Source organism: Schistocerca cancellata, chromosome 4 (assembly GCF_023864275.1).
Source record: "Schistocerca cancellata isolate TAMUIC-IGC-003103 chromosome 4, iqSchCanc2.1, whole genome shotgun sequence".
NCBI classification, from domain to species: domain Eukaryota; kingdom Metazoa; phylum Arthropoda; class Insecta; order Orthoptera; family Acrididae; genus Schistocerca; species Schistocerca cancellata.
This window is the reverse complement of record NC_064629.1, coordinates 458798465-458813107: the sequence shown is the minus strand read 5'-3', so window position 1 is coordinate 458813107 and position 14643 is coordinate 458798465. Positions and strand designations below refer to the sequence as shown.

The following is a 14643-nucleotide window of genomic DNA, read 5'->3' as shown; positions in this document are numbered from 1 at the left end:
TATAAAGCAGATAATATCCTTGTGTCCGATTCCACGTCCGGTAGAGTGACATCGGAGCTCGTAAGGTAGTGGTTGTAACAGGTTTGTACACCTAATACGAATGAAAAATATGTCTTGTTTTTAGATTCATGGACTGGGCAAAACGAAAAAAATATTTAGCACCACTGATGAAAGCGGAAGAGAGGTGAATATCTAACAGTTCCTGCCTGAACGATTGATATGATTCAGCCACTAGACGTAAATACACTCCTGGAAATTGAAATAAGAACACCGTGCATTCATTGTCCCAGGAAGGGGAAACTTTATTGACACATTCCTGGGGTCAGATACATCACATGATCACACTGACAGAACCACAGGCACATAGACACAAGCAACAGAGCATGCACAATGTCGGCACTAGTACAGTGTATATCCACCTTTCGCAGCAATGCAGGCTGCTATTCTCCCATGGAGACGATCGTAGAGATGCTGGATGTAGTCCTGTGGAACGGCTTGCCATGCCATTTCCACCTGGCGCCTCAGTTGGACCAGCGTTCGTGCTGGACGTGCAGACCGCGTGAGACGACGCTTCATCCAGTCCCAAACATGCTCAATGGGGGACAGATCCGGAGATCTTGCTGGCCAGGGTAGTTGACTTACACCTTCTAGAGCACGTTGGGTGGCACGGGATACATGCGGACGTGCATTGTCCTGTTGGAACAGCAAGTTCACTTGCCGGTCTAGGAATGGTAGAACGATGGGTTCGATGACGGTTTGGATGTACCGTGCACTATTCAGTGTCCCCTCGACGATCACCAGTGGTGTACGGCCAGTGTAGGAGATCGCTCCCCACACCATGATGCCGGGTGTTGGCCCTGTGTGCCTCGGTCGTATGCAGTCCTGATTGTGGCGCTCACCTGCACGGCGCCAAACACGCATACGACCATCATTGGCACCAAGGCAGAAGCGACTCTCATCGCTGAAGACGACACGTCTCCATTCGTCCCTCCATTCACGCCTGCCGCGACACCACTGGAGGCGGGCTGCACGATGTTGTGGCGTGAGCGGAAGACGGCCTAACGGTGTGCGGGACCGTAGCCCAGCTTCATGGAGACGGTTGCGAATGGTCCTCGCTGATACCCCAGGAGCAACAGTGTCCCTAATTTGCTGGGAAGTGGCGGTGCGGTCCCCTACGGCACTGCGTAGGATCCTACGGTCTTGGCGTGCATCCGTGCGTCGCTGCGGTCCGGTCCCAGGTCGACGGGCACGTGCACCTTCCGCCGACCACTGGCGACAACATCGATGTACTGTGGAGACCTCACGCCCCACGTGTTGAGCAATTCGGCGGTACGTCCACCCGGCCTCCCGCATGCCCACTATACGCCCTCGCTCAAAGTCCGTCAACTGCACATACGGTTCACGTCCTCGCTGTCGCGGCATGCTACCAGTGTTAAAGACTGCGATGGAGCTCCGTATGCCACGGCAAACTGGCTGACACTGACGGCGGCGGTGCACAAATGCTGCGCAGCTAGCGCCAGTCGACGGCCAACACCGCGGTTCCTGGTGTGTCCGCTGTGCCGTGCGTGTGATCATTGCTTGTACAGCCCTCTCCCAGTGTCCAGAGCAAGTATGGTGGGTCTGACACACCGGTGTCAATGTGTTCTTTTTTCCATTTCCAGGAGTGTACATTTCAGCCGCGAACAAATTCTTGAAACGTTTTTCAGACGTAATAATATTACATAACTACGACATTTACTTTCATTTAAGAAATAATATCCTAAAAATTCAATCTCACGTCCACAATCAGATTTCTTCTGCCAGATTCGTCAAGTTGTTTAAATATGCATTGTACGAGATGGTTAAATTTCACAGAAACTCCTAAGTGTGATAAACCTGTTCACTTTTGCTTTAAAAACTATGATACTCTTCGTGACTACTGTCATAAAATTGCAATTGTCTGATATACTTGGTGCACAAAATCTAAATGCATTCAGCATTCTTTCCAGCTGAACAATTCTGTGCTTCCTCATTACTGTACAGATTTATAACAATAATACGTAAACAACTCCAAAGAGCGCATGATTAAATCTTAAAATGTTTCCAAAAAATGTACAAAGAGATCACAAGTAAAACACAAGATATTTTATGCTGTGGGTTGGCAAGAGAGCCAACCCGGTACAACTAGAGGAAGCCGAAAGGCACGCGTTTTAGCTCACGCAGGCTGGTGTGAGGTCTGGAACAGGACAAGGAAATTAGACTTAGAAAAAACTGACGTAGCTGGTGGAGTACTTAACTTTAATCCATAAATGGTGAACGTCGCTCTTGACGGTACATGTTTTACAGTATCAATAGTAACTGGCAATGGAACCTTGCTAGGTCGTAGCAAATGACGTGGCTGAAGGCTATGCTAACTATCGTCTCGGCAAATGAGAGCGTATTTTGTCAGTGAACCAGCGCTAGCAAAGTCGGCTGAACAACTGGGGCGAGTGCTAGGAAGTCTCTCTAGACCTGCCGTGTGGCGGCGCTCGGTCTGCAATCACTGATAGTGGCGACACGCGGGTCCGACGTATACTAACGGACCGCGGCCGATTTAAAGGCTACCACCTAGCAATTGTGGTGTCTGGCTGTGACACCACATTTTATATTTCCTAAAATGAAAGAAAATATGTATATAGAACAATAAATGTAGACTATGCCCTTCAGAATATATTTCTCTGGAAAAGACTTGTTAAACAACCCAACATGACAACTGACATTAAAGCGGGCACATACCGGTCACGGGTACAGCAATATAGATACAGTTCTAGCTTATATCTGACAAATTCGTCTTTGGAATAACACTTCATCATGTAAGACTGAATTTGATGCTAACGATGCTGTACGATTTGTTATTAGTCAAATGTCGAAATGAAAAACAAAGTACTGGGGGAGGCTATTTCGAAACAATGACTTTTTCGACAACTCTTGGTGCACCACTGTAACGTACATTAGGAACCACAGATCTATTATTTGAAGCTTTTTTTTAAATCTGTTACCGTTTCAACACTATTCGGTCAGAAATATTAGAGTCAATTTTTTCAAGTGGGTATTTAACCCCTTAAAGGCCGTATGGGTACTTATAAAAATGTGTGTCTCTTATTTTGCTTTACGCTACAATATATCCAAAGCCGATCAAAATCGAAGCGTATCCCTCCGGTAAGTTTACTTGTTGTACGTGCGTATCCTGCAACTATGGGTGTAAATCATCAGTGTCCTGTAACCATGGATGTTCAGACATAGTGATATATGCTTTTTTAGGTCAACAACAAAATCTGAGCTTCGTTATTCGTATGACAGTGGCGTTTAGTAGCCAAATTTTCACTTGGTAGTTGTAGAACTGTGCTACAAGCAGCTATTGCTAGTTTTCTCTCTTCATTTAATGTCTCCAAAAGCATATTACAAAACTGTGAAAGTTATCGTTACATTACTTGTTTTCCCTACGGGCAATACAAAGTCAATATTGTATTGTATTTGTTGGCAACTTTTGTACAAATTTAATCACTAATACCTTTCAGGAAGACAGCGTTTCCGAAAGTATCGTACTACAGACCAAGTGACTCACGATGGCGTAAATCGTTTGTCTCTACCAACCAATCACCCATAGTAGCAATCGTGGATCTTTCCCAACCGTAAGGAGATCCGAAATGAAATGTGTTCTGTTGGGCGGACCATGCTATAAAAATATAGTTGGTTACAGGTTTTCACGCTGGGTGCAAACTGAAAATAAAAAAAATTAATACCTTAGGTGCATGAGCAGGGTGCAACAGGCGGGAGCAGAACTTGTTTTGTATGTAAACATCTATCTAGGTGGGCAGCTGCTGTTACGCTGGTCCGGATCCGATTACTGCCGCAAGTGGACTACCAAAGAGCAGACAAAGCACATGAACAGGTCGAGCGAAAGACAACACTTCCTCAAGAAACTTCCGCGTCTTATGGTGTTACCAGTCTGTAAATGATTCTGACAGGTGGCCACTTTTATTGCCACATTAAGTGAAAGATCCGGATTTAGTCTTTGTGTCGACCTGCTGAAGGCCAGGTTGTCTGTCAAACACTGTATATGCTTCATACGGGACCCTAGGAGTTGTTATACCAGGTGTCCAAAAACTAGTACTCCAGTCGTTTTGAAGAATTTCGTTGTGAGCTTCTTGAAAAACTGAGGTATGATCGTAGTTCCATTAAGATTTTTTATTCGCTGAACAAAACGTATTACATATTTCGAAGTAATAGGAGTCTGTGAACGACATACATGATTGTACTCACTAACAGGCAGTATTCCGTCCCTCATCGATGTTACGGTGTGCTGAGCTTCATCTCAGCACGCAGTGTCCTGGATTTCCTACTTGCTAGAGCGCTAGGTCATTAATTATCTATTAATTATCTGTTAACAGGTTTGGAGCACAGCGTTGTTTGGCAATGAAACATGGACAGTGGGGAAACCGGAAAAGAAGAGAATCCGAGCATTTGAGGTGGGGTGTTACAGAAGAATGTTGAAAATTAGATGGACTGATTAAGGTGAGGAATGTGGAGGTCCTGTGAAGAACCGTAGAGGAAAGGAATATATGGAAACTACTGACAAGAAAAGGGGCAGGATGATAGAACATTTATTAAGACATCAGGGAACAGCTTCCACGTTCCACGGTACTGGAGGGACTGGAGAGGGTAAAGACTGTAGAGGAAGACACAAATTGTAATACATCCGCTAAATAACTGAGGTCGTAGGTTGCAAGTGCTACTCTGATATGAAGATATTGGCACAGGAGGGGAGCGCAACAAACCAGTCATTATCATGATTACACTAAAGAAGGTAATGGCCTTTTTATCGTGTGTTAATCATCTCATTAATCAAATACAATCTTGTATGATATAAAATGCAGTTTTCATGTTGTTATATGTAAATAAGAAACAATCCTTCCCATGTCCATTAAAATATGGGTGGCATTTTTCTCTTTTAAGCATGGCATCAGAAACAAAATAAATTGTTGACATACCGCCCAGTCTCAGTTCAGCTGTTCCCTGAGCTGTCTCGTCGTTGTTGGACACGACGCACTGGTACATGCCTTTATCCGACCTCTCCACATGCTCAATTCTCAAAATCTGAAAAAAAGAAGTGAAATTAGTAGAACAACAAACACTTAACCGACAGATTTTAACGTACATTTTCGATATGTACTTTCTGTCACCGACATCTGATACATTTGTTTGTTCAATATCTTCACAATAAATAATGATTGTGAGAGGACGCATTTCATGCTGTTCTAGAAATGATTAATACACATAGATTATCGAACTAGTTTCGTCAAACTTGAATCAATGAACATACAAGCAAAGCAAACCGCCAGAAACAGCGTGCTGTAGTCTAGAATTCTCAAGAAAATCTGTGATTTAGAGTTTATTTCTTTGTAACTTAAAAATCATTTGTATAATGTACTTGGTAACTGAGGACCAACAACGTTAATGATGTGTCAAGGAAAAGTATGAATATACTATATTTTCCGAGAATCACAGATTTGCAGAATATGCTGTAATATCTCTGACATTGCGGCCATCATATTCAGATACAAGAAGTTCTTCTTAGAGCAGTTGAGAAGGCAGCAGTGGCAAGATTATGTAATGCGGTGTGAGGCACCGATGACATTGTTTGTGCAGTAGGGGTATAGTGAGAAAGACCGCCTAAACTGTGGTCCTCCGCGACCGGCTGCTGCGTTCTGAAGTTGCAAGCCAAAATGATAATATTCTGTTGAAGTGGAATGTAATTGTTCAGTTTTCCAGTTCTGCTAATAAAAAGCTGCCGCTCGGGATTAGCCGTGCGGTCTAAGGCGCTGCAGCCATGGACTGTGCGGCTGGTCACGGCGGAGGTTCGAGTCCTCCCTCGGGCATGGGTGTGTGTGTTTGTCCTTAGGATAATTTAGGTTAAGTAGTGTGTAAGCTTAGGGACTGATGACCTTAGCAGTTAAGTCCCATAAAATTTCACTCATAAAAAAATAAAAATAAAAAGCTAGTGGCATCCCGTGTAAACAAACTAATTGAAAATTTAATTACCTCTAAAATATGTATTCCTCGATAAGACACTCAACATAACGGATTCACGACCTACGTACTGTTTTCTGCGCAGGAGACAACAACTATAGACGGCTGCAGGTTGGTGAACATTAATTAGAACTTACGCAATCCACTCAGGGCGGTGGAAGCAAATAGGCAGATCGCTTGTACTGCAATATTAGTACAAATGAGATCAGTGACACGTCATCTGTCGTAACACAGAGGACGTATGAAAGAGAGATATTTTTGAGGGAAGGGGTTTAATATATATATATATATATATATATATATATATATATATATATATATATATATATATATATTCTCTTCTTCAACTTTACGTACATGGCATCGAAGTGCTTTGGAATTATGAGACTAGATTTTATTAGCGAGAACTGGAACTGTAAACGACCAGCGAACTACGTAAGGACTGCGATACGGGTGAACTGTGAATGACCAGAGAACTGCATGAGAACTGTGGTAAGTAGGCTTTGAACTGTGTTTTAACTGTTTTTTTAACTTTAGTTGAACTATGATATATGATGCCGCAAAATCAAATTATACGTTACAACGAAAGTAGTATCGGTGACTGAGGAACAGGAAGTGCTGAAGTGATATGAGAAGAAAAGTTAACGTTCTTTGCGTGTTCCATGGGATTATGTTATTAATCATCACTTCAAGATTCTTGCTACTAGACGGCGCAGCGTGCCGAGCAGCTGAGGCAGCCACAGACAACAGGTGCGGAGGGGGCAAGCAGCGGCCGGCGCTGTTTGCAGTACCGGGCGGGTTTGAAGTGTCAGCTTCAGCACATCGCGACAGTGGAGCTGCAGCCAGCGGTGCAGCCCACGGCTACGAGAATCAGCGGCAGTACGTCGTGGAGGAAAAGCAGTGTAAGTGTTGCGCTTGCATATAGCAATCTAAGATTTGTAATTGGAACATTAGTATCAGAAAAATGTGTGGGAAATAGGAAGTAAGTCATGGTACATCATCAACCGACACTTTGCAAACTCAGGACGATCAAGATGTAAGGTCTATGCTATAATTAATTTTATAACAAGAAGAAGAAAATAATGAGGAATTAAGAAAAGTACACAGAAAATATAAGGAGGTGTTAAAGGAAATTAATGTAGAAACAGCTCAACTTAACGCTAAATTCAATGCTTTGAAACAAAAGCTCACACATTTTGAAGCTAAAACTGTGAGATGTAGCAAGGAAATACAATATGAAACCAATGAATGGGGTAAAAAACAAGAAGTTTGTAAGTCAGAAATAAATCAAAAGGTTGACCATGAAATATTTAGTTGTAACATTTAACATGTAGAATCCTCTTGTAAAGGCAACCCAAGTGCGATTCAGGATAAACAGGGCGAAATAGATCAGAAAGTGCCTCCTGAAACGAAAAGTGAGAACAGTTAATGAAGTTAAACAAAATGTAGAAATTTGGTGTGAACAAGAAAGAAAGAAAGAAAGATGTTGTTCATGTTAGTGACGTAGGAAATTACGATAATGCTTATTCATACGATCATTTATCTAGTAAGGGAATTACATACCCAGTAGCCTTCATTGGACACTTTGAGGGCATCACTCCTGCAAACATGACTCAACAACAAAAAATCGAATTCGTGGTCAGTAGCTTAGAAGGAGTAGCGAAATCATGGGGAACAGGGGTCAGTAACGCTTGTAAAACATTTGTAAAGCATTTGTTCAAGCATTCTTCGATAAAGACTGGTCTTGTAGCACACAAAACAGAGCGAGAAGTGAAGTATTTGCGGACAGAAGGTTTGGTGGTGGAAAAGTCATTATACCACAAATAGATATGAGTAAAGTACTAGAAGGTCCCGTACCAAAGTTTAATGGCGTCAAGATACCAATAAAAATAGACTTGACAGCCAGTTTCTGTCAGAGGCCGCTGGCAAGAAAAGGTAAAATGTAAACTGCATTCTCCTATGGAAGACAAAGTTATCAGTTTATTTCTAAGAAGCATCATATCGGAGTAGATTACGTGGTTGAATTTGAGAAAACTGTGAATGAAGTGCCTCATTCTACCACGGAAATAACACCACAGCAACAGTTAGGTGAAATGTCAATCAGTGACATGAAAACATATTACGAATATTAGCATCAGGGGGCAATAAGGTTCTTTGTATTGCTAAATAACTGACGATTACCACGAGCCCGAGTTAACTGATAGCATACTTCACTTTCTTTTCCTGCTGCTAGTTGTTCCCCTTCTTTCACTGAGAACTATTATCTGTCTTCTTTAACATTCTTCTCTCTCAAGGATAATATGAAAAAAAATTCTTATACTGAATGTGACAACAAAGGAACAAGCTATGACATAAACAACGTAACCCAGCAGAATAAACATCTGCATATCACGGGTGAGCCGGCCGCGGTGGTCTAGCGGTTGTAGGCGCTCAGTCCGGAACCGCGCGACTGCTACGGTCGCAGGTTCGAATCCTGCCTCGGGCATGGATGTGTGTGATGTCCTTAGGTTAGTTAGGTTTAAGTAGTTCTAAGTTCTAGGGGACTGATGACCACAGATGTTTAGTCCCATAGTGCTCAGAGCCATTTGAACCATTTTGAACCATCACGGGTGAAAAACAGACATTTGACGGAATGTAAAAGGCCAGAATATACGAGAGATAGGATTACAGATGCAACAACAAGAGGACACAGGATAAAGTTACAACAATACACTAGTACCAGATTAATGCACATGAGAAAAACATGTCATGCAGTATGTAGTGGAACAGTTTTTGAATAGCTTTAACAGTGATACACAAACTATTATGTCTGAAAATATTATGAGAATAAGAAAGCAAGAGAAGAGCTATTATATATAATACAGAAATAACGCAAAATAAATCAGCTGAAGGCTGCAGAAGAAGAGGATGACGCTAGACCAGGTTAGTGAATATGTAAATGTACAATAGCAGAAATTCTGGTGGCAAAATTAATAGCAATCCACTAATGTTGTCTTAAGATGATGTACTTATTGTGTCACAGTGAACATATAGTTACTATTCAGTATGAATTGAAACGGCGAATTGATCTCCGCTGGAATGAATTTTGATACAGTGATAGGCTAGGAAGAGTCCTGAAATAAACATTTTTGGTAAATGGAAATTTATGGTTATTAGGAGACAGAAAACTCAGCCAATCACTTACAAAGAAAAAGAAAGGAGAAGTATTGTTGTCAGGTAACAGGAAAGTCGGCCAATCATTTATGACGCGTGGGAGAGGAAAGGCAAAAGGCCACATGTAAGTCGGGCGTTAAGCTGTATTTATGGTCGAAGTTGTTTCCGCCAACTATCTTATGAAGTACAAGGGAGTAGGTATATCGTCGATATAGTACACAAAACTGATATGGAAATCTCATAAAAGACATAAAGGGATTAAATAAGGTTTAAGTAGAACACCACGTAATATGAAAGATAGAGAGTAATTTGAAAGGAATCTGGAATAAAGGTCTGCCGCCCGGGGTGGCCGAGCGGTTCTAGGCGCTACAGTTTGGAACCGCGCGACCGCTACGGTCGCAGTTTCGAATCCTGCCTCGGGCATGGATGTGTGTGATGTCCTTAAGTTAGTTAGGTTTACGTAGTTCTAAGTTCTAGGGGACTGATGACCTTAGAAGTTAAGTTCCATAGTGCTCAGAGCCACTTGAACCATTTTTGGAATAAAGGTCTAGCTAAGAGTAAGATAATTAGCGCCTACATATTACAAAGTCATGCTCGTGTATGAAAGTCAGTCATTACATCAATAGCGTTTCACTAATACTTTCCGTAGCAACAATGACAGTCAAATGTGGAAGGAATGATACCTCATACTTTTGGAATGAAGGAACGATTTGACAATTGAGTGACTGCGAATTAGTGTGAAGCACGATTCTAAAAGGTTCTCTCGGCGTATCTGTGAATCGCAATTGTAAGCCTCCATAGGTGATTTAAAGAGCATAGTAAGTGACGCCGGCTAGGGGCCTGTCATTAGCGAAGCAGGTCAGTATTAAAAAATGGTGCGAGCAAGCAAAGAGCTCTTACATAGTGCGAAGGACAATGACCCAGCTGTATGTAGCTAAAGATGTGACCAAAACAAAAACACTGATGAACCACTGTCGTAATGCGATGTAAACAGTGGTGTTATTTATAAAAAGTCAAAATCAAACCAAAAGATTACGTATCATGTATTTTTATCGTAATAGTGTATGAAAACACGCTTATTTACAATTTGATTAAAATTCCTAGGAAACTAATTTGTGGCATTTTGTATTGATCCATGAAATTGTACTGGAGCTGTACGCTGAGGTTGCGGATGGGAGAATGGACTGAAAGTTGTTGAACAAAACACCAGTTGGAACAGTCTGGAGTTTCGCAATGCAAGACCACATCATAGACAACAGCATCATCAATATGGGTTGCTGTTCTGAGCTGCTTGCGTATGTTGTGGTAGAAGGTCTGAGTGTAAAGTTCCTCCGTCTCCATGAATTTGTGAAATATGTAGGTGTTGTGTTTGTATTATTTGGAACCATGTGAAGTGGACGTCTTTATGACGCCTTTAAATATAAGTAAGTGCAGAACAGCATGGTGTGGAAAAGTGTAAAGTGTAAAGAATGGTTCATCGATTCGAAAGGACGGCAATGCCCCGGTAGTAGTGGTATAGAACTTGGTCAGTTTAAAGAACGGGTATGTGCCAAAAGTGAATAACAATGTAAATTCTTCACAAGATTTTTTTTTTAATTTAACGGCCGGCAATGCCCCGATGGTAGCTTAGCTTAACAGCAGTATAAAATTTCTGATTGATTGAAACTTGCCTAGGAGACAGTGGACTCCTATGGAGTATTATAGCAGAAATCGAAGACTGTAAATTAATAAGACTATCAACAACATAAAGGTGCAGAATAATACTACTTTGAAAATCTTTACTACTAAAAGAATAATGTAATTAGTATAGAATGTGTTACTAAAGATTAATTATTTTGGGATATAAGGTTATACACGGAGTGACAGAGAATGAAAATCGGTTTTTCTAATCACAAAATAATTAAGTCTGTCATTATATAAGTAAATTAATAATCTGAGAATGAAAAAGTATAAAGTAGATTGAACCTCTGAAAAACAATAAGAAATTACAAGTATACTGAATGGTATGGCTCTTGATAGATGATAGCTACAAATTTATAAAGATTAGAGTAAAAATTTGTTTATTTCCAAAACTAATTGTTGCCTGCGAGAGCATCACAATTCTTGGAAATCTTAGAAGAGGGATGTATAATATTTCTGGATTTACAGCCATCATGTTCAGGTAAAAGAAGCTCTTATTAGAGCAGTTGGGAAGGCAGCAGTGGTAGATTACGTAATATGATGTGCGGTACCGATGACAGATGGTTTGTTTGGTATGGGTATCGTGAGAAAGACTGCCTAAATTGTGGTCCTTCTCCGCGACTGGCTGATGCGCGCCAAAATGATAATCTTCTGTTATTTGCCGCATGGAAAGGCCGTGCGGTTTGAGGTGTCATGTCACGGATTACGCGGTCCCTCTTGCCGGAGGTTTGAGTCCTCCCTCGGGCATGGGTATGTGTGTTGTTCTTAGCATAAGTTAGTTTAAGTAGTATGTAAGTCTAGGGACCGATGACCTCAGCAGTTGGGTTCCTTAGAAATTCTCACACATTTGAACATTTTTTTCTGTTATTAACATTAGACAAAGTAAACAGCATAATTTGCGTATCACATTAAAGCATCTCTCAGTAGCGTGCTATCATTCCATTATTTTACATGTATTAATGTTGTTGTTGTTGTGGTCTTCAGTCCTGAGACTGGTTTGATGCAGTTCTCCATGCTACTCTATCCTGTGCAATCTTCTTCATCTCCCAGTATCTACTACACCCTACATCCTTCTGAATCTGCTTAGTGTATTCATCTCTTGGTCTCCCTCTACGATTTTTACCCTCCACGCTGCCCTCCAATACCAAATTGGTGATCCCTTGATGCCTCAGAACATGTCCTACCAACCGATCCCTTCTTCTGGTCAAGTTGTGACACAAACTTCTCTTCTACCCAATCCTATTCAATACTTCCTCATTAGTTATGTGATCTACCCATCTAATCTTCAGCATTCTTCTGTAGCACCACATTTCAAAAGCTTCTATTCTCTTCTTGTCCAAACTATTTATCGTCCATGTTTCACTTCCATACATGGCTACATTCCATACAAATACTTTCAGAAAAGACTTCCTGACACTTTAGTCTATACTCGATGTTAACAAATTTCTCTTCTTCAGAAAGGCTTTCCTTGCCATTGCCAGTCTACATTTTATATCCTCTCTACTTCGACCATCATCAGTTATTTTGCTCCCCAAATAGCAAAACTCCTTTACTACTTTAAGTGTCTCATCTCCTAATCTAATTCCCTCAGCATCACCCGACTTAATTCGACTACATTCCATTATCCTCGTTTTGCTTTTGTTGATGTTCATCTTATATACACCTCTCAAGACACTGTCCATTCCATTCAACTGCTCTACCAAGTCCTTTGCTGTCTCTGACAGAATTACAATGTCATCGGCGAACCTCAAAGTTTTTATTTCTTCTCCATGGATTTTAATACCTACTCCGAATTTTTCTTTTGTTTCCTTTACTGCTTGCTCAATATACAGATTGAATAACATCGGGGAGAGGCTACAACCCTGTCTGACTCCCTTCCCAACCACTGCTTCCCTTTCATGTCCCTCGACTCTTATAACTGCCATCTGGTTTCTGTACAAATTGTAAATAGCCTTCCGCTCCCAGTATTTTACCCCTGCCACCTTTAGAATTTGAAAGAGAGTATTCCAGTCAACATTGTCAAAAGCTTTCTCTAAGTCTACAAATGCTAGAAACGTAGGTTTGCCTTTCCTTAATCTTTCTTCTAAGATAAGTCGTAAGGTCAGTATTGCCTCACGTGTTCCAGTATTTCTACGGAATCCAAACTGATCTTCCCCGAGGTCGGCTTCTACTAGTTTTTCCATTCGTCTGTAAAGAATTCGTGTTAGTATTTTGCAGCTGTGGCTTATCAAACTGATTGTTCGGTAATTTTCACATCTGTCAACACCTGCTTTCTTTGGTATTGGAATTATTATATTCTTCTTGAAGTCTGAGGGTATTTCGCCTGTTTCATACATCTTGTTCAGCAGATGGTAGAGTTTTGTCAGGACTGGCTCTCCCAAGGCCGTCAGTAGTTACAATGGAATGTTGTCTACTCCGGGGGCCTTGTTTCGACTCAGGTCTTTCAGTGCTCTGTCAAACTCTTCACGCAGTATCGTATCTCCCTTTTCATCTTCATCTACATCCTCTTCCATTTCCATAATATTGTCTTCAAGTACATCGCCCTGGTATAGGCCCTCTATATACTCCTTCCACCTTTCTGCTTTCCCTTCTTTGCTTAGAACTGGGTTTCCATCTGAGCTCTTGATGTTCATACAAGTGGTTCTCTTATCTCCAAAGGTCTCTTTAATTTTCCTGTAGGCAGTATCTATCTTACCCCTAGTGAGATAAGCGTCTACATCCTTGCATTTGTCCTCTAGCCATCCCTGCTTAGCCATTTTGCACTTCCTGTCGATCTCATTTTTGAGACGATTGTATTCCTTTTTTCCTGCTTCCATTATTGCATTTTTATATTTTCTCCTTTCATCAATTAAATTCAATATGTCTTCTGTTACCCAAGGATTTCTACTAGCCCTCGTCTTTTTACCTACTTGATCCTCTGCTGCCTTCACTACTTCATCCCTCAAAGCTACCCATTCTTCTTCTACTGTATTTATTTCCCTCTTTCTTGTCAATTGTTCCCTTATGCTGTCCCTGAAACTCTGTACAACCTCTGGTTCTTTCAGTTTATCCAGGTCCCATCTCCTTAAATTCCCACCTTTTTGCAGTTTCTTCAGTTTTAATCTACAGGTCATAACCAATAGATTGTGGTCAGAGTCCACATCTGCCCCTGGAAATGTCTTACAATTTAAAACCTGGTTCCTAAATCTCTGTCTTACCATTATATAATCTATCTGATACCTTTTAGTACCTCCAGGGTTCTTCCATGTATACAACCTTCTTACATGATTCTTAAACCAAGTGTTAGCTATGAATAAGTTGTGCTCTGTGCAAAATTCTACCAGGTGGCTTCCTCTTTCATTTCTTAGCCTCAATACATATCCACCTACTACGTTTCCTTCTCTCCCTTTTCCTACACTCGAATTCCAGTCACCCATGACTATTAAATTTCCATCTCCCTTCGCTATCTGAATAATTTCTTTTATTTCATCATACATTTCTTCAATTTCCTCGTCATCTGCAGAGCTAGTTGGCATATAAACTTGTACTACTGTAGTAGGCGTGGGCTTCGTATCTATCTTGGCCACAATAATGCGTTCACTATGCTGTTTGTAGTAGCTTACCCGCATTCTTATGTTCCTATTCATTACTAAACCTACTCCTGCATTACCCCTATTTGATTTTGTGTTTATAAACCTGTATTCACCTGACCAGAAGTCTTGTTCCTCCTGCCACCGAACTTCACTAATTCCCACTATATCTAACTTTAACCTATCCATTTCC

At 41.2% G+C, this 14643-nt stretch overlaps 1 protein-coding gene across 1 annotated transcript in view; it reads right to left on the bottom strand.

Annotated features, from left to right (window-relative positions):
- Positions 1 to 14643, bottom strand: part of LOC126184252 (Down syndrome cell adhesion molecule-like protein Dscam2) — a 536335-nt gene that overhangs the window by 59953 nt on the left and 461739 nt on the right. Inside the window, exon 5 of the mRNA XM_049926621.1 lies at positions 5010 to 5115. Coding sequence (XP_049782578.1) covers positions 5010 to 5115 — 106 coding nt within the window. The remainder of the gene's footprint in view (positions 1 to 5009; positions 5116 to 14643) is intronic.